Genomic DNA, 24,793 nt, shown 5'->3' on the forward strand with positions numbered 1-24,793 from the left:
GGGGACGGGGGGGTCAAGGCAGGAGTTAGTGCTGCATGTGTGTGCCCAAACGCAGGCTGGTTTGCATTATCGTGTTGTGCTTTGCTAGCTGGTTTCCTATGCTGGTGGACGAGTGGCTTTGCTGATCCTCCTGTGCTCAGCCCAGGCGCGAGGTAGCAGATGGACGCCAGACATGCCCCACGGCCTCCTTGTGTTGTGCATTTAAGCAGCTTTCTGGCAGTGAGAGGAAGTGAAGGCTCTGCCTGTTCTCTGGGGCTGTGCTGGTTCGTGCAGATGCGGATGTGGCGGCTGTGCCTGGCCAGAGAGAACAGCTGGAGGAAGGGCCGGCTGGGAGGGAGCTGGACAGCTTGTGCTGGAGGCTGTGACATTTGAGAGGGCTTCCCCCCAAAGGATCCCAGCACAAGCCCCATCATTTCTGGGCTTTGCTCCAGACCTGGGGAAGGGCCTTGTTCTTTAAATTTTCTGTGGTCCCATGGTGTTTAATTTTAGCCCTTTTGAATATACCCAGCAAGGCCCCATTTATCCGCAGGCTGAATGATGCAGTCACACAAGATCTGGATGGGTTTAACCAACACATTCGTGAGAGAGCTGAGGAGGGAATTGGGAAAGACAGGAGCAATGGAGGCTGTGCTGTGTACCCTACCTTGGAGGTACAGACAGCCCTGTAGACACCTCAGTACCAGGGATGGCTTCTTCTTTGTGCAACAGATCCCAAATATTTCTATACTCAATAGGAAAAGAATGTGAACCCACCTGTGCTTTGGTCCTTGGCTTGGACTCCCAGGGAGAGCACTGCCTCCCAGGGAGCCTTGGCCACCTCAGCTGGGTATCAAAGGATGCAAGGACATGATGTGTTGCTGTGATGTCCACTGGACCAACAAGCATGTGCAACCAGAGGGTAGAGATGTGTTTTGCTTGTCCTGGGGTGCTTTGGTTTGTGACAGGGCCCCAAAGGTTGGCCGCATCTCTTGCTAGGCGCTGCTGTGGTGCATGGGGCATGTTCCCAGGGGAACAGGAGCAGCACACGAGTGGGAACAAAGACAGCACGTGGAGGAGGCAGTGGGGAGAGGGGCTCCTTGTGCCAGAGCTGCTGGCTTGGCTGACAGCTGGGGCTGGCAAGGGAAGCACAGTGCAGAGACCGGCTGTCCAAGCCTGTGTCGGCTTGATGGAGCTGGCTCGTTAGGGTCAGGAGCATGAGGAGGGGGCTGTGGTGTCCCCAGGAACTCCCTCAGTACAAGTCTCTCATCATGTAGCTAATGTATTTGAATGTACTTTAGCTTTCACAACCCAGAAAGCCTCCTGTCTCCTTCAGCAACCCTCACAGCATGGCTCTGCAGCAGGTCCATGGCTGGGGACAGGGCCAGGATCAGTGACTCTGGTACCTCCCACTGTGAGGGAAGCTCTTCTTGCACCCAGCACTGACCTTCTTTACTGGGAAGGGAAGTGACCGCATGAGTCATGGGTAGAGGGCAGGGTCCTGCCCCAGCCGGGATTTGCTCATTTCAGATGGGATTCCACCAAGCTATGGGGAGGTACCCAGAGGTACAGTAAATCCATGCTTTCTTGGTGGGGCTGAACAGAAATGAGAGATCAGGTTCAGCCAGTTACACTTGGCTGAAGTAAGCAAGGTTGCACCAGAGCTCAGTTCCCCAGTGTGTCCATTGTCAGCCCGTAGTCATCCAGGTTAGAAAACAAAGAAAGTAAGAGAAACACACCCCAAGCCCCAGTTACAGTTTACTAGTACTATTCCCTGTGTTAAGTCACTGGATAGAGCGGGTGATCATTACCTTTCCAGTACCTGGTGTAGTATGTGGCAGGTCACTTCCTGCTCTGCCTAAAGCTTGGCTGTATGTGAAGCGCAAGGGGAAGGATGTTGTATATTTGTGTCACTCACTGGGCAGCACTAGTCCTTGCAGTGCGAGGCGCAGGCTGTTACAGGTACACGTTGGTCGCATCCATGGATGTGCTTCACCAGGCTAGAAACAATCTTTTTCTCTTCTTGACCCTGCTGTTACTACATTTCTCACCTCATGTTTACTCTTTACTGAGCCTTTTGGGTAGCAGTTCACAGTGTCCTTTAGGCAGGCATTGCTTTGCTGCAGGCAGCTCATCAGAGCTGCCATCACTTTCGCCTTGGGGTCTCACCACTGCTCGCTGCACTGCTGCTTTAGGTTGCCAGAGTCCTTGGGCCGTGATGGCCATCAGCCATGTCTGTCCTGTCTGAGTGGGCAGATCCAGAGCAGCCATAAATTGGAAGGAGGAGACTGTGTCCTCCCTGCTGAATGTCCCCACTGGGACTTTGCAGTTTGCATGGCTGAGGATGCCCAAGGATGCTCACAGGTGTGGACATGCAGCCAGAGGCTGTAGAGGGCTCCTCAGGAGCTGCATTGCCCACCTGCAGTATGGAAATAGGTGCCTCAAGCTCGACATGCTGCACTGTGATTTGTGTTTCGAGTGCGTGCCCCAGGAATGGAGATAAACAGAGAAACAGAGGTCTTCCCTGCTGTGTGTGCCTCGAGAGCCAGTGCCAGAGAGTGTGGGGTGAGGACAGCCGTGTGCTTGAAGGTATCCATGGCCAGGTGGTGGCTGAGGCTGGTTGTGAGGAGCTCCTGGCTCTGTGGGTTTGCCTGTAGCATGGACCCCAGGGGTATGTTTATTGTCAGTGGTGCTGGAAAGCGGTCTGTGATGTCCAAAGCTCAGGCATTTGTGAACGGCTGCTTCCCCTTGGGCCTAGTTTGGAAAGTATATGAGAAGGGAAGTGTTTGCCAGGGTAGGTGTGCACCTCCCTCTGCAACAGGGCCTGCGGAGGGAATGCACTGCAGTGGGGGTGCGGGCTGTGAAAGACCAGGACCAGGGGTGCTCAGGTGGATGGATGGGTCCATGGTTATCCACATCCACCTGAGCTGTGTGCTGAGCCAACGCCGAGGGCAGTACCTGGAGCAGATCTGTGAATCCACAGATGAGGTGTGTTCACCTTTCAGGATGTACCCTGCATGAGCCTAGGACATGCGTACCCTAGGGCACAGCCCAGGCTGTGTGTGCTCCTGGCTGTGGGATGCATGCCATGTGCTTGTGAAACACACCTTTGGTCATGTCACTCCTTGTGTGCACTCAGCGTGCTTGTACACAGTGTGTGCCACTCTTGTGGGGTGGCTATGGCTGTTATGGTGTCACAGTGCTCAGTGACAGGTGGCTGTGTTTTGGGGAGTGATTAGGCAGCAGGTAATGTTCCAGTAATACTGTATGTAATACCCTCAACAAAAGGATCTCACCTGTGTTATCAGTACTTCATCTTCCCACTTCCTCTGCTCCTTCTCTTCAGAAATAACACTAAAGATTATTCAGGATTTCCTCTTACTCAGCCAGGAGTGGCTGTGACACAGCAAGAAATAATCCCCTTTCAGGTCAAGCTGAAGCCAAGCCACCGTGGCTCCAGACACGGCTCAGGACACCACAAGCCCTGGAGTGCTAATTACAGAGAGCTCTCCATCATGTACTGCACGCACCTCTGGAGGGAGGGATACAAAATTGACTCTGAAAGACCTGGGGATAAGTGACCCTTGGTGACCCTGCTGTGAAGGGAGCCTGTGACTGTGCAGGAGGAGCAGAGAGTTAGGAGGGCTGGATGTCAGTAGCAGCCCCAGATGTGTTCTCTGGTTGGAATGGTGGGATGTGCCTTTTCTCTTGTGCTCTGTGTGCTGGGAGGCTGCTGTGAACTGCTGTGTTGGAGGTGAGAGCAGCCAAGCAGGACTGTGGCTGGGAGGAGATGGCCCTCCATGTCTATGTGTAGGAAAGGCAGAAGTCCCTGAGCATAGGGGAGGTGTGTGCCCTGCCCTGCACCGCTGCCAGGGCAGGGACCAACCTCTCCTCCAGCCCTTGGCTCTGAGTCCAGCTCCCTGTTGCTGTGTGAGGCTCGAGCAGGAGGAGTGGCACACCCTGACCTACTCCCATCCACCTCTGCCCTGCAGGACCATGAGAAGCAGTATGTGGGCTTTGCCACCCTGCCAAACCAGGTCCACCGGAAATCTGTGAAGAAAGGTTTCGACTTCACCCTGATGGTTGCAGGTAAGATTGCGCGTGGACATGGCTGAGCCACGTGGTGGATGCATGGAGATGACCAGCTCTCCTCACTTCCCTTAGGTACTCCCCTAGCACCTGGATCCTCCCCTGTTTCTGTTCTGGTCCTTGTCTCAGACCTTGCTTTGCTCCCCAGCCTTTGTTGCAGTTCCCCCAGGAGGGATGGCCCCGTCCTGACCCACTCAAGCAAGCTTCTCCAATAGAGTGGCTGATCTGGGTGGCGAAGGCAGAGTCAGCCAGGGTCCAAGGGAGAGGAAGGGGTGGGGGGAGAGGATGGAGGATCTGGGAGATGACGTTTGTACAAGGATTGAGACATCTTGCAGCAAAAGTCCTCCCACTGCTTGAAAAATTTAATGCTGATAAACAGCTTGTGACAGCTCATCTCTCACTTCCTCTGGCTCAGGATTCAAAGCCTTGCTCAGAGTTTGATTTGTAAGTCAATTAGTGGGTCATGTCGCTTGCTTCTCCCTCCTTCCCTTTGCACTCTGTCAATTAGGAGAGTCGGGTCTGGGCAAATCCACGCTGGTGAATAGCCTGTTCCTGACAGACCTCTACAAAGACAGAAAGCTCCTCAATGCTGAAGGTAGGTTGGGGACAAATGGGGTGAATGTTCCTGTGCCTAGAGATCTGGACTGTCTTAAGGATTAGTACTTTGGTTCCTGTAGCAGCTACAGGCTTGGCTGGATTTCAGCCCTGTTGTTTGTTGCTGCCCTGCTCTCCTTTAGTGGCTACAGGGGCACTAGTATTTGAGTAAAAGGGGTTTGGCTGTAGGGCCCTTCTGTCCTGTACAGGGAAGATGAGGCTGCAGAGCAGCGTTAGCCTTTTGGGTTGAGGTGTTGAGATTTGTCTTCTTTTCTTGGGTGCTGGAGTGTGGTAGGGATTCCCCTTCCCAAGTGACTGGACAAGGTGTTCAGAACAGCTGGGCTACAAGCACTTCAGAGCTGTGTGTATCTTCACAGTCTGTCTGCCTGCTGCTGGCTTCCCATAGTGCCAGTCCCTTGAGGCTCCTTAGAAGGATGATCAGGGTGAAACCCATGTTACTGTGTGCTCAGTGATAAGGAAGGAGCTGGATTGTTGTGTGAGTGGGGATCCCCAGCATTACTGCCTGGCTTTAACTCGCATATTCCTGTTCAAAGAGAGAATCAGCCAGACGGTGGAGATCGTCAAGCACACAGTGGACATTGAGGAGAAGGGTGTCAAGCTGAAGCTGACCATAGTGGACACACCAGGCTTTGGAGATGCTGTTAACAACACTGAGTGGTGAGCAGGCCATCGCTGCCTTCCTCCTAGTCCTTGGTCATGTCTGTTTTCTGTGGGTGCTTCACAGGAAGGGGGGTCTGGCAGCAGAAAGGGGATGATGCTGTCTTATAGCTCCTAGGAGACACTGTCCTGTTAAACACATGATTTTGTTTTGATTGAATTGCCCATCCCAGCTGGAAGCCCATCACCGACTACATTGACCAGCAGTTTGAGCAGTATTTCCGTGATGAGAGTGGCCTGAACCGCAAGAACATCCAGGACAACCGAGTGCATTGCTGCCTTTACTTCATCTCGCCCTTTGGGCACGGGTGAGAGCACCCACTTCAGGGCCAGGGTGTAACTGAGCCCAGGGGGAAGACCCTTGTGCCCTAGGATTGCTCTATAGCAGCTTGTATATTGGTAGGGCTGTTGGTACAGAGCAGTTGTCTGCATGCTCTCCCTTAGCTGAGCATCACACCACCTCCCTCCCTGTTGCTGGCATGACAGACTGCCTGTGATCAGGCAGAGCAGATCTCCCCCAGGCCTTACAGCCTGTTTTAGAAATAACGGCACACAGATGTACCTTCCTATCTAGCTAAGCCTGACTGATGGGTGGGAAAGGGAATTTTAAGCTGCCTTCAGTCCCTTCCCCTTGCTGGCTCGTGTGCCAGCCTGGAGCGGCTGGAGGGGGGGGCCATGTTGGCTCCCTGCAGCACAGGGCAGCAGGAAGGAGGCTCTAGGCTGTGGCCTGAGCAGTATTTAGCTTGGAACAGAGCAAATACCTAGCCTGTGTCTGTGTGAGACATTCAGTGGCTAAAATCTGAGACAGCTCTCCTGAGGATACAGTTCTAGCTGAGGGCTGTTCCTGTGCTGCTGCAGGCTCTTGTGGCAGTGCTGTCCTTTTCCCTTCATGCTGGATGGGTGGGAGAGGCTGGAGGGGAAGCTGCTTAGTGTGTCCTTGCTAATAGTGGCCTCCTCATCTCTGCTGCAGATTGAGGCCTGTGGATGTTGAGTTCATGAAGGCTCTGCATGAGAAGGTCAACATTGTGCCCCTGATTGCCAAAGCTGACTGCCTGATCCCCTCCGAGATCCGGAAGCTAAAAGAGAGGGTGAGATGCTCTTTCTCTACCTAATGTGGTGGTAGGGATGGGCTGAGGAGGGAGGGGACATATATATATATATATATATATATATATATATGTATGTATATATGTATATGTACACATATATATGTATAGTGTGTGTGCGCATATGTATTTACACACACAATACCTGTAAATCTGTAGCAGTGCTCTGCTGTGAGAAGGGAACTGGTGTCTTCAGAAAGACCAGCTCTGTATAAACATCAAATCCTGTCACCATCTGTAGGCTACAGGAAAACCATGGTAGCACAAACAGGGAATAAACTCAGCATTTCTGTATTGCTCAGTGTTGTGTCCTTTTGGTTTTGTCTTGCACGGACACAGATCCGGGAAGAGATTGACAAATTTGGCATTAAAGTGTACCAGTTTCCTGAGTGTGACTCTGATGAAGATGAGGAGTTCAAACAGCAAGACAGAGAGCTGAAGGTAAGGAACCTGCTCAGCAGGGTCTGGGAAGTCAGGCTCATGGGTATGTAGGTTGCTCCAGAAGGAGCCAGAGCTGCCTCATGTGTGCCAAAGCCTTGTGCTACCGATACCCAAGGGACAGCCTACGTTGGCTCACATGGTAGATAGTCTGAAGAAGGTGCTGATGTCCTTGCTGTGAAGTCAAGAGTGGCATGAAGACCTGGCAGTTCTGCTCTCCCACCAGCCAGCGTCAGTCTTTCCTTAGTTTACCTCAGTCTATATTTAAGATGAAGGCTGTGTTGTACAGTATTTGCAAACACCTATTCCTGAGTGATTCCTTGAGAAAGGAGGAGTGATTTGTGAGTGATGAGGCACCACTGTGACACATTAGTTACATGGGGGGAGACAATGTGATCATACAGACCTGTCTGGAGGACCCAGCAGCCCAGGCCTGAGCCTCTCCCAGGCTGAGCCAGCCCTGTGTGTGCATGCATTATGGCCTTGTTTCTCCTGTCAGAGGTGCAACGGGCTTTGGCTTTCTCCTGAGCAGAGAGGAGCAAGCCTGTACCTCCCTGCCTGGACAAGCTCTCGGCCTACATTGTCATATTTGTTTGGTGTCCCAGCCTCTCTACTCTGGCTTCCTTGTAGAGGAAAGAAGGGATGCAGGCACCAGCAGAGACACAGCTTCCCTCAGGATAGCTGAGAAGAGGTCAGGCTCGGAGATCTCAATGGCATAGGCTTTTCTCTGCAAGTGGGTTGTGGTGTCCTGTACTGTGGCATGTGTGGATGTCCCTGTAGGGGTAGGCCTTTCCAGCACCTGCCTCCTTACTCCTGAGTTTAAATCCTTGGAGGAGGGATGTGCAGGCAGGCCTGGGCTGAGCTGGGCTCAGCAGTGCCTCTCATTCCAGGAGAGCGCTCCCTTTGCCGTCATCGGCAGTAACACTGTGGTGGAGGCGAAAGGCCAGCGGGTCCGTGGACGGCTGTACCCTTGGGGCATTGTGGAAGGTAAGCATGTGGTGCCTGGGAGAGGGGCAGGCAGGGGCGGTGGAAGGACAGGCAGGCACTTGTAATGGATGGCAGGGGAGAGCTTATCTCTACCCAGCCGTGACTGGCTGTGACACCTTTGGCACATGGCAGGGGACAAGGCATGGTAGTGACAGAGGCACTGGGACTGGCTCAGGAGGTCTGTTACTGGGGGTGCAGCAGTTGCCCTGCCTCCGAAGCCATGACAGACTGAAGAAGAGAGGCTCCAGTGTGAATGGGAGAATGCCTGGGCTTTAATGCAGTAGGATAGGGCTTCTTATCAAGGGGGGTGACTGGGCATTGCCAGTGTAGTTTCTGGGGAGAAGCCACTGCCCTCAGTCAAACTGAATCAGAAACCTTCCTGCAGTCCGTCCTTTGCTGCTGGTCCTGTATGTGCCGGAGTTGCTGGGCTGGAGGCTGTGCTTGTGCAGTGTGTTTGTCTCTAACTTTCTTCCTCTCTAAAGAGATTTCATAAGGCTTATAGGCAGAATAACCCTGGAATGGCTTTTGCTGCTGTTGCTGACTCCCCCATGCTGGTGCATTGTGTTAAGCTCTTGCAGCTTTAGATCCCAAAAGCTTGTGTGTGCCCTCGTGGGCTGGTGCCCACCGCTTGGGCTGCCCAGCTGCTGGCTCTGCTCTCTCACTGGCTCCAGAGGGGGCTGTGCCTGTAGCAGTGCTGGCATTTGGCAGGGGGATCAACTTTGTGAGAACCTGGGCCTGACACAGCGGCTTCCCCTAGCCCTGCAGAGAGCTAAATGGAGATCACCACAGCAGGCACGCAGCTACTGAGCACAGCACTGCCCTGTGGAGTCCTGCAGTGCTGCCTGGAGCCTACAGGGGCCTTTCAGTCAGTCCAAAAGTCTGAGGAGATGAGCAGTTTGCCACCAGCACTGGCTGTGCTCATTGTGGTTATAACAGTGACATCCCATGTACCTGGGAGCAGCATCCTCCTTCAGGGCTCTTCTGTGCATGCTTGATTAATACTCTTGCCCAGAAAAAGTCCTGGGAACACAGCGACTTGAGCAGCCTGGCCTCAGCATTGAGAAGCTCAGAGCATCATCAAGGCTGGAGGCAGGGCCAGGGGAGAGCCCCAGGCAGTGGTGGAGGATAAGGAACAAGCCTTATGGGGAGTTTTAGTCCAGCCTGGGTGCTGGGAAGTGGGAAGAGTCTCCCTGGAAAGGGCTGCTGAGGTGTGACACCCAAGCACTCTCCCATTGTTGCTTCCGCAGTGGAAAACCAGGCACACTGCGACTTTGTGAAGCTGCGGAACATGCTGATCCGGACACACATGCATGACCTGAAGGACGTCACTTGCGATGTCCACTATGAGAACTACCGAGCTCAGTGCATCCAGCAAATGACCAGGTGAGTCCCCATGGCTTCATCCAGAGGTGGCAGGGGTGTCTCACTCCAGAGCTGGGGTTGCTCTCACAAGTGCTTGCTCATCAGGAGGCTCTGTGTCTGCTGGGGACATGCCGGGCTGCAGTCTGGGGATTGGCACTAGGGGCTAAAATAGCAAATCCAAGCATGTTTGTCACAGCCTGAACCCATGGTGGGGATGCTTCTGAGAGTCCATGTTCGTGTCCGAGGATTTCCCATGTAGATCTTGAGAAACAGGCCTGGAGATTATTTTGAAGAGCTGTTCCTAGCTCTGGGTGAAATAAATCCAGCCTAATGAAACAGGGGATAAATTGTTTCTCTGGTGGGTGATAGCTGCATGCATTGCCAGAGAGAAAGGCATTCTGCAGTGTGTGGTTGTATCCAAATCACAGCATGACCCTTGGGATACTGTTGTTTCTGAGACAACAGAGTCCAGGCAATTAGCAAGACTCTTAACACATCTCCAAAGATGTCTCTGCATTGTCTTCCCATTGCATTTGATTCTCTGTGGTTTCAGCCACAATGATCAGGAAATAGAGAACACTCACAGGCTTCTAATTTGAAATATCTTAATTCTTTATCCTTCTTCCCTCCATGACTGCAACACTGGTGACACATTTTAGGTTTAGTAGGTCTTGGCCCATTCGTTGCAAACCATCCCTTTCACTTCCTGCTTGAACTGACTGGGTAGCTCTGTGCTGCCACGTTGCAGACACGGCTGCACTTCACCAAGGAGCAGTCCTGCATGCGTGCAAACATGTGGGTTGGCACATTCTCAGTACTTTTGCATAGCAGAGGAGCCTGTCTTTTTCAACATTGAGAGTAGGGAGTCCCAAAATAACTGTGTTAAATGTTAGAGATCTGAGAGAAGTGTCACAGCTGCTATTTAGGTAGGCTGTTATCTATTAAAAGAAGATCATGATGAAAAAGCAGTTACTCAGCTTAAGAAAAGGTTGTTTGGTGCCATTTCTCACTGCATGGCTAGTTCCTTGACAGTGAACAGGTCTCGTAAAATCAGACCGTGGCCATTTCTACCAGTGGGTTAAGGGTCCTCTAGAGACATGTGGGAGGAGATCCCTAGCTCTAGGACTGGAATTCACCCAATAATGCGCCAACGGTGACTCCAAGTGGTGAACGCCTGCAAGTGGCATTTTGAATTCTCAGTTTCAGCGCAGGCATCTTTGGTCATTACCACTCTGTCCTCTGACTTTTGTAAGCAAGTCACCTCCTTCCTCTGTTCCCAGCCTGCACTGATGGGCGACCCAGCCCTCATCACAATGCTGCTGTGCCATTCCTGTTGTGTCTCATGTCTACCGCCTCCTGAATGTGAGGACAGGCTTTGTTATCAAGACTTACAGCAATTAAACTGCTCCTCTGGTTTTATTGTCCTGGAAAGAAAAGTACCATGGTGAGCATGTCGTGCCTTAGGGATGCTGGTAGTATGAATCGATGCTGCATAGGCACTGCACATATGAGCTAAAGGAGACCAGTTAAATTGTCTGTAAATGTCTCTGCTGAGCTCGCCAGTGCAGCTACAAAAGGTGGTCAGCACCATCAGCCCTTTCTGTGTTTGCTCTCATTGTGAGCCTGGTTTGGATTTTCCCTGTTAGCTACCCACAAGCTTCATTTTGAAAACTTTCACTGGCTTTGGTCTCGTGCGTCTGAGTGCATCCCACACCTCTGGGCTAGATTGTGCCCCTCCACTTGGCTGGGTGCGTGCTGCTATCATGAGTGACAGCCATCATGTGGGGATACCAAAGCCAGCCAGCCTGAACCATAACTGACTGCGTTTCTCCCTTCTCTCCATCTCTCTAGCAAGCTGACTCAGGACAACAGGATAGAAAGCCCGATTCCTATCCTGCCTCTCCCTACACCAGACACTGAGACAGAGAAGCTGATCAAAATGAAGGATGAGGAGGTGAGAGCCATTTCTGCCTTGGTCTCCTTGGTGTTGGAGTTGGAATATGAGGACTTTTTCCAGGATTTCCCCATGGAGGCTGTCCTGGAGCTTCCCACTCCTGCCTCCCACCACCATGGGCTCCTGGTGTGGAGGACAGGGTGTGAAAGCTGTGGCTTCCTCTGTCAGGGAAACATGGCTCCATTCCACCCCAGATACAGATGCCTCTGTGCTCAGGCAGGAGTTAATACTACCTGAGCGACCCCTTTTTCAGCTCCAAGCGACTGTGCCCAGTGCAGATGACTGTCTTCAGGCCACAGCAGATCCCTTTTTGACTATCTCTTTTGTGTCTCATGCAGTTACGGCGGATGCAAGAGATGCTGCAGAAGATGCAGCAGCAGATGCAGGATCAATGAGAGGCACTCGGAGGGCAGAGGGAATTCCCCAGTGACCATCTGAGGCCTGGCAAGAGCTGTGGACGTTTAGAAAAGGTTTCCTGTTGTATAGAGACTTGTGGGCAAGAGCTGCACCCGCACCCTCTAATTTATTAGCAGCAGTGCTGGCTTTGCGGTCAGCTGGATTGTGGAGGAGGCTGTTCACTTAACAGTTTACTGATGCATATTTCTTTTTTAATAATTATTCTTTCTTCTTTTTTTTTTTAATTTTTTATTTTTAAAGAAAATAGCCTGGGAAGTCTCTAAGACATCCTAAATAAGAAAAAAAGAAAAGAAAAAGATGTCCCTTTCCCATGTACTAATCTCTTGTTTGGGAATGCTCTGGTATTTAAAGTCCTGGTTTCTCTGGTGTACGAACTTGACTATCTGTGTCAATGCACGTAAATGTTTACTCCCAACTGAGGTGCTGTGCCCCCTTCCCCATTCCCCTTGTGTGGGGCCAGCACAAGCATTGTAAAGGCAGCCATACCCTCTTGTGAGTTTGACCTGTGCTGATTGGGCTCCTCAGCCTGAGGCCAGCTGTGGCCCAAGGGAGCTGGGGCTGGGGGTTTCTCTGTGCACTGACCTGCTCAGGGGTCCTGATGGTTGCCTGGTTTCCTGCCTGGGTTTTTTGTTTAGTTGGTTGGGTTTAGTTTTCCTATCAAAAAACTCTGGGATCTTTGCACTGAGTGGTGAGGGACTGAGTCTCTTGACATCAGTTAGAAGAAAACATTTTCTATTGCTCTCAGTTTTGTCTTTTCTGGCAGAGAGGATGAGTTGTTGATTGCTGCCTGCAAGGAGGAGATGATGTGAATGAGCACTTTCCCAGCCATGGTTTCCTCTCATGGCAGGCTGGAGGTGTTAGTAGAGGGGAACCCCAGAGTCCTCCAGTTGATAGCTGGGTGAGGTTTAGCTCTGGTCATCCAGCTGCAGTTGTCTGGAGTATCTGTTCTGAAAAGCACTGTGGCAGCCACAACACTTGGTTGGGACTGCTTCGGAAGGGATAGAAACCCTAGGGCTGAAATCCATCCCTGAATGCAGAGCACCCTGGCTGCAGGCTTTGCTGTCCTAGAAGTGCATTGCTGGCCTGGAGCTGCTGCTGAGAAAAGGACCAGTTTTTGTAGACTTGTTCCAGAGATCTGCAAGCTGCCTGCCCAGGCAGGTGTGGGGTCAGCATGTGCAGGAGTGTCACTGCATGGGGCTGAGCACAGCCCAGCAGACTTGGCACTTGCTCCCCTGCCCTTCCCCTGGGTTTCAGCCTTTCTCCCCCTCCCTCATCCGAGGCTCTTCCTGTCTCAGTGCTGGGAAGGCTGGTGGATCTGCTGGGCAGAGATAAGAGCACTTGTTGGCCAGCAGCTTCTGTCCTGTTCTTGCTTCCTGCAGTATTTTTAACTTTAGTCCAGCCAGAGCAGAGCGCTGGAGTGTGATGGGGCTGACAGGGCAGGTCTCACACTGCTGCGCTTGCAGGGAGTCAGGGAGAGAAATACACTTGGCTCTTCTCTCCAACTCCAGGGAGAGCTACCATGGGCTGGGCCCTTCGGCTCCTCTGGCTCCCAGCCTGATTCCTCTGTCTCCTTTCCCCTTTTCTACCTGTTCCTCCACCGCTGACTCCCCAGTAGATCTACCTGGGTAGGAAACACAGTGTTGGCCAGGAATGGCTAGACCCTGAGTTACGTTATTAGGCATTGCAGGGCTTGTCCAGGTGGTGAGTAGTTTGGCTGGTTCCAGTTATTCACTGTACAGAGCCCCTGCTTAGCCTGAACATGGGCTGTAGCAGCAGGGCAGAGGCCCTGGCACAGGGTGGAAGGACAAAGCAAGGGTGGAAGCCCCTTAGCAGAAATGTACAAGCTGGGCAAGAGCAGTGTCCAACAATTATTGTTTTTTCTTTCATTTTCCCCTATACTTGGCTCATAAGCAACAGTGGCAGTGCCAGCCTAGGAGAGGGGAAGGGTTCAGCTTGTCGTCAGTAACATGCAGGACCAAGGTGCTTAAGGAGGAAATACACCCTTTCTTTATGCAATGTTCTTACTTGAGCAGGGGAGTAGCCTGAAAGAGGAGCTGCCTCCAAGTTCCTCTTTCAAACAGATTTGTTCCTAGAAAACAAAGGAGACCTTTACCTTCTGGAGTAGAGGAGCTGACAGCTTTTATGCTGGGCTGTGTGCAGAAGTGCTGTATGCTGGTGAGAGCACTGGGTACACTGGTCATAGGCAGGCAGGATTGCTGAGGGTCTGTCCCTCCGGGTGAGGAAGTCTCCATCAGCTCAGTGCACATGGCTCCTACGTCAAGTCAGTAGACACAAGTCAGTCCCCTACAGCGAGCTGAAGCCTTTGGCTACCAGCTGATAAAGGTTGTTCAACTTGTCCACAGAATGCCCAGGAGTGAGGCACTAGAGATGGCTTCTGCAGAGAGGCAGTGAAATCATGTCTCCGTGCAGGAGGTTCCCTGCACAGAGCACCACTTTGGGGGCTGCCTGGAACAGGATTAGAGACTGACTTTGGGGGTACCAGGGCCTCCAACTCTGGCCTAAAATGTGGCATCTCTTTAGTAAAGGAGTGTTTTGTACTACAGCATTGAGCTGCACAGTAAGTGGAGAAGAGACTCCTGAACAAATGTAGCTTGGCCATTTGGCTCTGGCAGTGAGAAGTGTGGATAGGAAAGATATTTAACACCTCCCCTCACACAACCCTCCACAGCCTCATATGCGACCCTTGTACCTCCAGGCACATTCCCATGTCTCTGCCAAGCTTTGCCCTGCTGAGTGAGTCCCTGCAGGGCTGGTGTCCTGCTCTACAGACCTATCCCAGGCTGCAGCTGAGGCTGTCGGTACAACATCTCAGACCTTGTGCCTGGCTGGGAATGGAGCCATGGCATGAACTCCTTGTGCGCCGCTGCCTGTGTCCTGCCTGTGCAGTCTTTGCTGCCTTCCCGCATGCCTCCCCCCAGAGAAGGAGGGGGTCCCACTCTTCCTGCTTTGCAATGGTATTCCCTGCTCCTCCTCACAAACTCTTGCTGTGCTTTAACTCTGGCTTGCTCCTGCCACGCATTTTCCCCACCCCTTGCTCCATTCCTAGGCTGTTTGTTTCCTGTCCATCTGTTGGGTTATTATAATATATATTTTTTTGTAAATTTCTGTTTGAACATTTTGTCATTGTGAAAAAAGAAAAACAAAACCTTTTAAACCATATCCATTTTATTAAATGATTATTATTATTATTAATGTTTACTACCTGAATTGATCAGTGAAATAAATACATTCAAAACCAACAACCTCTTTCTGTTTAATTTTCAGTTCCCTTGAGCAGTATTGGTGATACATTATGGGTAGGAGAGAGCAAAACTGACACTGTTTCTCCTTTTGTCTGATTCTGTCAGAGAAGGCTTCAGGCATGGCTTCTTGATGCGATTCCTAGCCTGTTGATGTCAGAAGCTAGACGAGATAAACTTGAAGATCTTCTATCTTTAAGCTTCCCCTAGGAGCAGTGTCCAAGTCAGCAATGGGAAGCTGAGCAGGATCCAGTCCTGGGAAATCCAGTTTTAAGGAGCCAGAGGAGCACTGCTAAGTCTGTGCTGCATGCAGAGCCACAGTGGATCTGGCTCCTGATCAGCTCTCTGCCATTCAGTTGATCGTGAGTAAATGCAGCACCAAATGCATGAGACAAGGTAAGTTTGCTGAGCAAACTTAGTAGTAGTAGCTTAGTAGTAGGAAGTAGTCAAGCTGTTCCCAAGTGGAAACCAGGCCCTGCAGGACAAGCTGGGTTCATTTGTTAACCTCTTTCCTGCTCTGCCTATCAGTGAAACAACTGGAGTGATCTGCTCCAACTTTCTAGAAATTTAAGGTTTGTTTTGTTCAGGGCATTGGAGATTTTCCCTTGGTTAGTGCCAAATTCTGCTGCTGTTTACATCCTAAATTCTTTTAACATCAGCACATTCAGGGTGTTCATCGTTTCTGCTCTGTATGATGTGCACAGTCCAAGGTAATGGAGAGTTGTGCCCAATACAGCAATAGTTTCACAATGTAATTCTGGTGGCCTTATCCTAAGGAGCATAGACAGTGCTTTGAATGCAGAAAAATATCTGTGAAGGTGTGATGGCCTTGACAAGATTCTACCTAAAGTTAATTTTGACACTTGGCAGTAGCTGTTCAAGTGTATTTGTATAATGTAACTTCTGAATAAAGGATGTAGTCAGTCTTTTATCAGTAACTTCAAGCTGCACTTGTTAAGAGGTGTTGACTCCCTTGGTTACCTAAAGAGCAGTCCTCAGAGCACTATTTTTCCCGGTCTGTTATCCTTCCTGTGAATCTAACAGGTTTGTTTTGATATAGACAGTGAAATGGCTGTAACTATCATGAGAGGGTGCAGGTGCCTGGCTGGTCTTACTCCTTGGCTCAACTATGGACACTACTGTGGTCACTGGAAGTCCATTTTCTTCCCCTGCTAATTAGGGGTAGATTTGTGTCACTGCTTCAAGGGAAACCTCAGGGTCAGCACACTGCAAAATGCTAGGTCTCCCCACTCTGCCAAATATAGTCTTCCTGATGAGATGGAGAAACCAAAGGCTGCAGTACTCAGGAAGTGTGGTACAGATCAGTAATGTCACCTTCCAGGTTGAAATGCATTGTGAGTTACTACTTTGCAATTGAGCCTTTGTGATGTTTCTGTCAGACCCAGCCTGTGGGCCCAGAATCACAGTTATCAGTACTGTCAGCATCTCTCCTGGCAAACATGTTCTTGTGAGCAGTGTCAGTTCCCATTTCTTGGAATACTTGCTCAATGAAGCCTCAACTTCCGGTGACATGCAGCAAACTTGCAGGAAGGCCTCATGTGGGAGGTGTCCCTGGGATGAGCCTGACCCTTATCTTGCCAGCCAGCTGCAAGGGGATTATCCGGGAGCTCAGCTATGCAGCTGCAAACACTCTTGTGCTGGCTGGACTGCCTTAGGACCTTCCTCTTGTCTTGTAAAGCCAGCAAGAAAGCAAGGATTGAACTACTTTGGTAAGTCAACAGAGTTACCTCTGGTAACTTTAATTGTTCATTTTATTTTATGTTTTATTTTTATTTGCACAGAAAAGCACTGCCTTGTAGGTATCTGTAGTTCTTCTGCTAAAGAAGTTATTGCAGCTCATGTGGTCAGTGGTGTAAGACTGCAACACAGACAGCTCATTGACCTGTGTCTCCCAGTATGGTATGCCCACAGCTCCAGTAGGAGATTATTCACCTGGTGGAGCAATATCTGGCATGGAAAACTCCACTGACCTCCACCCTTGGTAGCCTCTCTGCTGGCCAAGGACTGTTTATCACTTCTTTTAAAAACTGGAAAGACTATTTTTTACTCGTGGTAACAGTACATTTATTTCTGAATCTCCTCTTGTAGTTTGCATGAACAAAGCTTTGCTTACAGTTGTGATTCAGAGCTGTGATAAGGCATGGGCAGTTTCATATTCTAATTTTTGATTCCTTCACATAAATTTTCTGCGCCTCCAGTAATGCTGAAAATATAAGCAGCTCTTGTACACTTGTGAGGACTAGTTAAAATAAATTTGATGGCTGCAGCTATGCCTCCCAGTAGCCATCTGTTCATATCCCTCCTCAAATCCAGGGTTAGAAGACCAGGAACATTTCTTCTGTAATAAGAGACCAAGAATTTGCATGTCTCTTTTAACTCTGTTCTTTTCAGAGCTCTCGCATCACCTGTGAAGGACACCAAATTGATCCAACTTTAGAAACTCATTCTCAGAACAAACCAACAAAAGACCTGCTGTCATCCTAGAGTGTGTGGTGTCTACTTGCCTGGTCTCCACCTCATCCCGTCTCACCAGGGGAGTGTTTCCAGGTGAAGATGAACAGTGGAATTCTCCTGTTGCCTTTCCTTGGGTTCCTCCCACTTGTGATACCTACATGCCCTGTGCCATGCAAGTGTACCACCACCATTATTGACTGCACTTCAAAAGGCCTAACTGTAGCAAAACTACCGATTGCTTTCCGCCCTTCAGCTGAAATTATCCACCTTGGTTACAACAAGCTCACCTCTATTCCCAATGGGCTCTTTGACAACCTAAAGAGCCTTCAGGTTGTCTACCTGCAGGGCAACCCTTGGGAATGTAACTGTGACATCCTCTACTTGCGCTCCTGGCTCCAGTGGCAGCACAACCGGACCTTATACAGGGATGTGAGATGCAGCTCCCCAGCTCACCTGCAGGGCCGAATCATTGCCTATCTGACAGAAGACGAGATCATTGCCACGTGCCAGTACTGGTACTGCATCCTGGCTCTCCTCTCTCAGCTCTGTCTTTTCATCCTCCTTTTCCTCCAGGGTATCTTTATTATCTTCATCATTGTCTACCTTCAGAAATTTCGGAGAATGACTGCTGAAGCTCAGAGCACCACCCAAGATCTACACCAGCATGTAGACACATGGGCATCTTCAAGAAGCCCTTACAATGGTGAATAACATCACAAGAATGAAGACCCTCCTCCCCCTTGGGTGATGCTGTGCTAAGGTCATGTGGTTTGTGATGTCCAGAGGGAGCAATTCGGTGCAGCATCTGACCCTGACTGCAGTCCAGAACAGGACTGGAACTGATCAGACACTTGATGTATTTCCAAAGACCTGATCTTGTGGTTTTTTTACTGCTTTAAATTCTTTAGCATGATCTTTACTGCTTTGATGAGCTCGGGGTGGTTCTGGTTTGATAGACTTAAGGAAATCATTGATGACAGCAACCAGAACTGACACAAACTGCTCATAACTGTAGGGCCTGTAGTGCTTGATCCTTCCTGTGCTAGCGTATTTCAGCAATATTTTCACAATGATTCCGGTTGCACTTGATCAGGTGAGAATAGAGGTGGACAGTGAACAGTTGAGGTACTGGACTAGGACAATGGAGAAATACGGTTTCCTTGGTGCTACCACATTGCCTTTAGTAAACTTTGACAAAGTGACTGAGTCTTCTGCCTCAGTTTCCCATCAGTAAAAGGGAAAGGATGCTTCTTCTTGCTTAATACATCTTTCCCAATGCTCTTCTGGAGGAGGGGGGAATTGTTTAGAAGCCTACCCTTTTCCCCCTATCTTCATTCCTTTTAATGTATGTATAGTTTCTATACCAATTCCAACATACGCTGTGTCAGACTGGGGACCTGAGTGTTTGTGAGACATTCACCTGGAGCCAAGTGGTGTTGAACCCGGAGGCTGCCTCCAAGTGTGTTTATATGGCACCTGGCACAGGAGATCTGGTCTTGTTTAGAGACTCAAACTGCACAGCCCACTGACGTGCCTACTGCCGGTTATGTTGTCCCTCTGTTTCTGGAATGAAGCAAGATTGAAATAAAATAATGATGCTTGTTGATGTAAATGGCTTATTTTTTTGCATCCTACACTGGGAATGTTGCACTCTGTTGCACCCCGGGCATTTTCTTAGGCTCCCGTACACCCATCCGTGCTGAGCAGAGCAGAGCACGAACCGAAGGCAGGTGGAGGTGTTGCCAGAGGCGCACCACAGGGTTAACCGTGACAGCTTCTGCCTTTCACAGCGGGCAGGTCCTGCGGGGTTTCTGCTGTGGCTCCTGAGCTGCTGCTTACTGTGTGCTGCTGCTTACTGTGTGCTACTGGTGGGCCTGTAAAGGGGGGTGACACCTGGTGCAAACCCGTGGGTGGGGCACGGCCCTGAGCCCTCAGAGTAACGGTCGCCGGCGGCCGTTAACGGTCGTTAACCGCCACCTGGTGGTCTCGATCGGCGCTGACCGCCCTCACCTGCTGCTGAGGGGAGCCCCTGCTGACCGGAGAGCATAAGGAGGGGTCTGTGCTCTGGTGCTGTGCGATGGATGCTGAGGTGCGAAGGTGGAGTCCTGTGTGCAACATGAGGCCGCCTCACCCTGCCGAGGGCGGGCTGGCGTCGAAGGCTGTGAGGACCGTTCGCCATGTTGTGTCCGCCTGGGCCAGCCTGGCTGAGGTGAGTGATACATGGCTCTGCTCGGTGGGCACTTTCCTCTGTTCTCTCTTTCTGCCCTATGTCCCTCCAGCACTGGTTCACTGTGGTGTTTGCCTGATTGGGTGTTGCAATGTAGCAACCAAGGAAATGGAGTTCCAGCTCAGATTTATTTGGTTGGTTGGTTTGTTCTCCTGTAGATGGAATCTTGCTCGATGTTGTGGTCAGTGCACCTCTTGTTTGGTGCTGCAGTGTCCTCTGCGATATCAGCAGTAACCGTGGCCTCTAAAGGGGGACACAGCTCCACTGAGGAGCCTGCTCTGTGGAGATGCCCAAAGTGATGCTCCATGAGGCACCTGACATTCAAATCTCTTGACTTTCAGGTACTGTGGTATTACTGCTGTTGTATTGATATTCCCCCCCTGCCCCTCCAAGGAACAGCTTTTCCCCAGAAGTAGAAATCCTGTTTTCTGGCTTGTTTTTTACCCAGTATCCTTTTCCCAGAATCCAGATGCATATGTGTAAGGAGGTAGTGCTGTCTCCCCTTCACACCTTCTTTCTAGTTTCATTACATCAATTATGCTGCTATTTTAGCTGGTTTATGCCTGTTGGTAAGTCCCTTTCCTTTACTGTTACATGCAAATAATGTAAAAGGCTGTTTGGTTTCCCAAGATGTGCTGGTGTGGCAGAATGAATCCCTGAGTTTTCTGCAGGTTTTTAGCTGAATTTGCCTGGGCTGGAGGATGTTGCTGGTGCGCATGGGCAGGTACTGACAGTGCTGCAGGCACAGGCTCAGGTACTAGGAGAGGCTGGACTGGGCACAGTCCCAGCCCTGTGACTGGTGAGCTGCCTGCCTGTCACCACTGCCGTGGGGTGCTGGAAAACCTTCAGTACTTGGTGTGCCCACAGCAGAACAACTGCTGACCGTGGTTTCATCTCCCTGGGGAGGCAGGAGGGGTCCTGACTCTGCATCATTAAGTCTTGGCACATGAAAGCTAAAAAGCCTTTTTGGCATCATTTGCACCTGTGAAGAATGTGACCAGCCATAGCAATGTGATAATGAATTGCACTGAGTGCAGAGTGATTTGTATGCCATGGCAGCATGTCTAATCCATAAATCTAGAGCCTGCATGTCTTGGCTTCTCCTGGCTTGGAAAGCTGTGCGTCACAGATGCTTTCTTGCTCCCCTGGCCTGTGGAGGATCTGCTGTACTGCTGAAGGCAGAACTGGCTTCCTTTCTGAAGGGAGGGACTGTCCAAGGCTTCACAGTTTCTTCAAAAGGGACGCAGCAGTGAAATATGGCAAAGATAAATGCCAACCATTAAGATGCTTTACAAATAACTTAATAGTATCAAGGCCAATCCAACACCTGGGCATGCAGAATTGGGCTGCCAGGCCTGCCAGGCAGGCTGCTACATTGCCAAAGATTCACGGTGCTTCCAAACAGCTCTTGTCTCTGGAAGACACTGGAAACCAAACCAGTGTGTGTTTGCAGCCTCCACTGATGCAGAGCTCCAAACCTGAGGTGTCTGAAAAGCAGGTCAGCACTTTTTAAGTGAAGGATGAAATGGTTGGTAGATGACACTGGGGAAGGCACGCTGATTCTTCCTTCTTTTAAATACCCACTTTTTCACCATGCGGTGATGCTTGCATGCTTTGCACAGTAAAAGAAGTCTTGAAAGCAAAGCAAGCTGGTTTTGAAGCTTTGAGAATTTTAACCTAGAATCCCACAGAGAACCAGTTTTTCAGTCTCAATACCTTATGGCGATAGTGGTTATGTTTTGCTTCAGGTTTGCTGCAGGTGCTTGTTTAGATTATGTATTATTGACACCTGGGAACCTGCTCCTGTTGTTTTAAACAGACTTTCATAGTTTCAGACCCCTCATAGGTAGGACGAAAAGATCACGTTTTTACACATACAGAATAACTTATCCACTGTAGGGCTTGGTCACTGAGACAGGCTCATTCTATGCAACAGGTGGAGATTAAGCACTGCTTAGAGATCATATGGAGGAAAGTCCTGGAGAAGCATGGCATATCCCTGTCACACACAGTCACAGCTGTATGCTGTGCATGTGCTCAGGCGGGAATGTTAAATGGATGTACTGGTGGCAGCCTGATTTGGGATTTGTTGCATTGCTTACAAATTGAAAAAGACATTTTTCATGGTGATTTATGTGAGGCTACCTGGCCTCCTTCAAACCCCTAATTTCCCTTCAGGATTGAAGTATACAGTTCAGGATTGAAGTATACAGGACACTCCAGAGAGTGCTAAGGAAAGCAGTGCTAATGCCACATCATGGGACATCTTGTCTGTCCTAGGGTGCATGGGAGAAGAACTATGTGACAAATATTTATAAATGGGATTTACTTTTTTTTTAAATATATATATTTGCATATGAAAACTGGGGCTTCCTCAGGTTCCTAAGCCTGATTTCAGAGGGCTTTAAATGGAGAGCACACAGCATAACTTAACAGGTTTCCACAAATGATTAGTTATCTTGGATATATGTCTTGAAATGTCTTGAAAGCAGCAGGTTACAGTGTTAAGGTTTATTCTGAAGATAGTATGTGCAGTTTGTTCTGAAGATACTGTATGTCTGGATAAAGGTATATGTTCCATATGTTCCCTGGAAGGACAGGTTAGAGCACTGCTGGAGGACATAAAAGATTTAAATGGTTTTATTAAAAAAAAATAAATAAAATCACCCTCTTAAATCTACAAGTAACTTTTTTCCTATTTCTTTATGTGTTCCATGATCTTTTTCTGCTCTGAAGTGTTTGTGACTATTGAGAACAGAATATGCTGGGAGTGTTGCTTTATGTTTTCACAGGGGAGGATTAACCTGACAGTTATGAAACCAAACTGTAAAGAATGCCCTCTATGGATACCTAATGGTTTAGGCTGTAGCATTGATCTACGGTCCTCCTCTGTAAGAGCTGATAATCACTTCTAACCTCCCCTGTCTCAGTGCTTTGATGCCATATCAGTGTCATTCATATTGCATGAAAACAGAGCTCATTGCTCATCAGAGCTCATGGGTCTCGGGAGCCGTTACCCATATTGACATGTAATTTGGGTTTGCTCGGAAGAGGGCAGCAAGTACCTTTTCATCTCCTGTTGGCTTTTACTGGGAAAATCAACGCGAGATGTGGGCGTGGGGAAGGACAAAGGCAAGTGTGATGTGTGTTTGCCCAAAGAGACTAAATGAATCTCTGAACTTAGTTGCCCAACCAGCAGACATAGCTTTTTTTAACCTGTAATTACTAGTTTACACAGTCAATTTCATGTTGGCATTCCAAAACATCAGACTGAAACAAAGAGGGAAGGAAGGTGGGCATTGTCTTGCTATGTGCATAATGGAAATAGTGTTGGTTCTCTGTGGGGTGTTTAGTCTGATGAGCTTTGGAGGGATGAAACCTACCTCTTGGTAGGTGGTGGAACCTTGCCCATTGTCACTGAGTGGTGAGAGCAGTGGGTTTCTGCTGGCATGCCTGCTGGAGATGGGAAGGTGTCTGGAGGATGGGTTGAAGGTACGTGCTCTGAGAATACCCCAGGGCTAGGTAAGATAGAGGTGCAAGAACAGCTCAGAGTTATTGGGGTTGGTTCTGTGCATCCATGGAACAGAAAATGCAGAGGCTAAACAGGCAAACATGGAAGCACCCAGGGAATATAAATGCCCCTGCACTGGAAGGAGCTGTGAGGAGCTGAAGTCTGGATTGAAATACTGTGAAACACTGACATCTCCTGTTATAAATCATAGCCCTTAAATTGGTTGTCTCTCGTGGGATACAATATGTCTGTCCCTGTGTTTGGGGAGCTTTTTTCAGCAGGGGCTTTTACCTCCAGCATTCTTAAGCTCACCAAGAGATGATGTGGGTGCCCATGCTTGCTCTGCATCTCCATTACCTGATCTTTCAACACAGTTTTAGCAAGCTAATTTTTTTCCCAGGATGAGGCTTTAATTCCCTCCCATTGATCATGGCCAAAGAAGAGAGCTCAAACGCAGATTTTATTCCAGAAACAATGCTCCCCTTATGTGCTGTGTCATGATCTCTGTGAATGAGGCTGCTGGTAAAATGAAGGCTTTTCCCCGGGCTGTTTTGTACCTTTCTCAGGTGAATCTTCTTGTTAGATCAGCTGCCTGGATTCCTGCAGGGAGAAAGAAGGGAAGTAAAGCATAAAATCTTTGTTCCATGGGGACATGAGACAATACGACAGTGAGTGGAATTTGGGCTTCATATTTAGTTTCCATAAATCCCCATGTGCTGCAGTGAGATTGTCCACGTTAAAGCCTGTGAAGCAGAGGGAAGTTTCCCTATGCAGCTGCACATGTTTTTCTGTCTTGTAACACTTCGAGTCCAGTCCAAAGACTGCCCTGAGCTGGCTGTTCAGTTCAGACCAAAACTGGCATCTTCTTGCCTCATTCTCAGCTCTGCTGTGAGCTGCTGCCTATTCTGTTGGTACTTGTTCTTTCCCACCCCTCAGAGTGCTATCAGCATTTCTCAAGTTGTACATAAAACACAGCTTGCCACTTTCCCGTGTTTGGTCTTTTGCCGGCCATGCTGCACCATAACCACCAAACTGATTAATCTGATGGTCCAGTACAGCAGGCTTTGAAAGTGAGACACTGGTGTTCTTGGTCACTTCCTCTCCTCTCACCCCCCCCGCCACTATCCATCAAGAATGGCGTTTTAATGATCCCTTAGCTGCCTCTCCTCTTTTCCTGAGACTTGAGTGCAAGAAGCAGTGTTGTCATTTCTGTGGTACTGCCTACCCCTGAATGAAGGCAGCTACCTGCCAGTGCTGTGCCCGAATTTCAGTGTGCAAATTCCCCTGCAGTTCCCTACGGTGCTTCAGGTAGAGTGTTTTATATCTGTCCGTTGCTGGTTCTTGGCCTGAAGAAAATGAGAGGAAATTGAGATGAAAGTTGGGCACTGTATCCCCTAAACCTGTTCCAGTGGTTAATTAGCTGTGAAAAAAATAGCATGTAATTTCAATCCCTGTTTGTCTCTGAGTTTCCAACATTCCTACCTTGCTTTGCCTTTATCTGTAGTTGTCTGTGGGGCCCCATGTGCTAGGCACTCTACGTTCCCAGGGATGGGAAATTGTGAAATCCACGTGGGATGGGAAATTATCTCAGATGTTTCCAATCTTAGACAGGGGAAAAAAGTCTATCTTGGAAAAAATTCAGCTGAAACCCAGGGCATACAGCTGGTGCATTCATCTTCATGATCACCCTCCTGCCTACCAGCAACCCACTTGACTTTC

The 24,793-nt window shown here is 49.6% G+C and overlaps 3 protein-coding genes across 5 annotated transcripts in view; all 3 read left to right on the forward strand.

Moving 5' to 3' along the window:
* SEPTIN5 (septin 5) overlaps positions 1–14,864 on the forward strand; it is a 55,935-nt gene extending 41,071 nt beyond the window's left edge. For all 3 annotated transcript variants that reach the window (XM_061370832.1, XM_061370830.1, XM_061370831.1), the window contains exons 2-11: positions 3,969–4,065; positions 4,574–4,660; positions 5,214–5,337; positions 5,511–5,645; positions 6,308–6,425; positions 6,783–6,884; positions 7,772–7,868; positions 9,116–9,251; positions 11,082–11,184; positions 11,523–14,864. In XM_061370832.1, coding sequence (XP_061226816.1) covers positions 3,969–4,065; positions 4,574–4,660; positions 5,214–5,337; positions 5,511–5,645; positions 6,308–6,425; positions 6,783–6,884; positions 7,772–7,868; positions 9,116–9,251; positions 11,082–11,184; positions 11,523–11,579 — 1,056 coding nt within the window. In that variant the 3' untranslated portion in view covers positions 11,580–14,864. The remainder of the gene's footprint in view (positions 1–3,968; positions 4,066–4,573; positions 4,661–5,213; positions 5,338–5,510; positions 5,646–6,307; positions 6,426–6,782; positions 6,885–7,771; positions 7,869–9,115; positions 9,252–11,081; positions 11,185–11,522) is intronic.
* A 1,134-nt stretch (positions 14,865–15,998) lies between these two features.
* GP1BB (glycoprotein Ib platelet subunit beta) lies at positions 15,999–18,948 on the forward strand. Its single transcript, XM_061370835.1, has one exon. The coding sequence runs from the start codon at positions 17,436–17,438 to the stop codon at positions 18,045–18,047; it is 612 nt and encodes a 203-aa protein (XP_061226819.1). The 5' UTR covers positions 15,999–17,435; the 3' UTR covers positions 18,048–18,948.
* Positions 18,949–19,448: 500 nt separating this feature from the next.
* Positions 19,449–24,793, forward strand: part of TBX1 (T-box transcription factor 1) — a 163,543-nt gene continuing 158,198 nt past the window's right edge. Inside the window, exon 1 of the mRNA XM_061370858.1 lies at positions 19,449–19,545. The gene's annotated coding sequence lies outside the window, so the exon portion shown is untranslated. The remainder of the gene's footprint in view (positions 19,546–24,793) is intronic.

This window comes from Neopsephotus bourkii, unplaced genomic scaffold, assembly GCF_033783945.1.
Source record: "Neopsephotus bourkii isolate Nb327-2 ecotype Australia unplaced genomic scaffold, CSIRO-AGI_Nbou_v1 NB_1542, whole genome shotgun sequence".
Lineage (NCBI taxonomy): Eukaryota > Metazoa > Chordata > Aves > Psittaciformes > Psittacidae > Neopsephotus > Neopsephotus bourkii.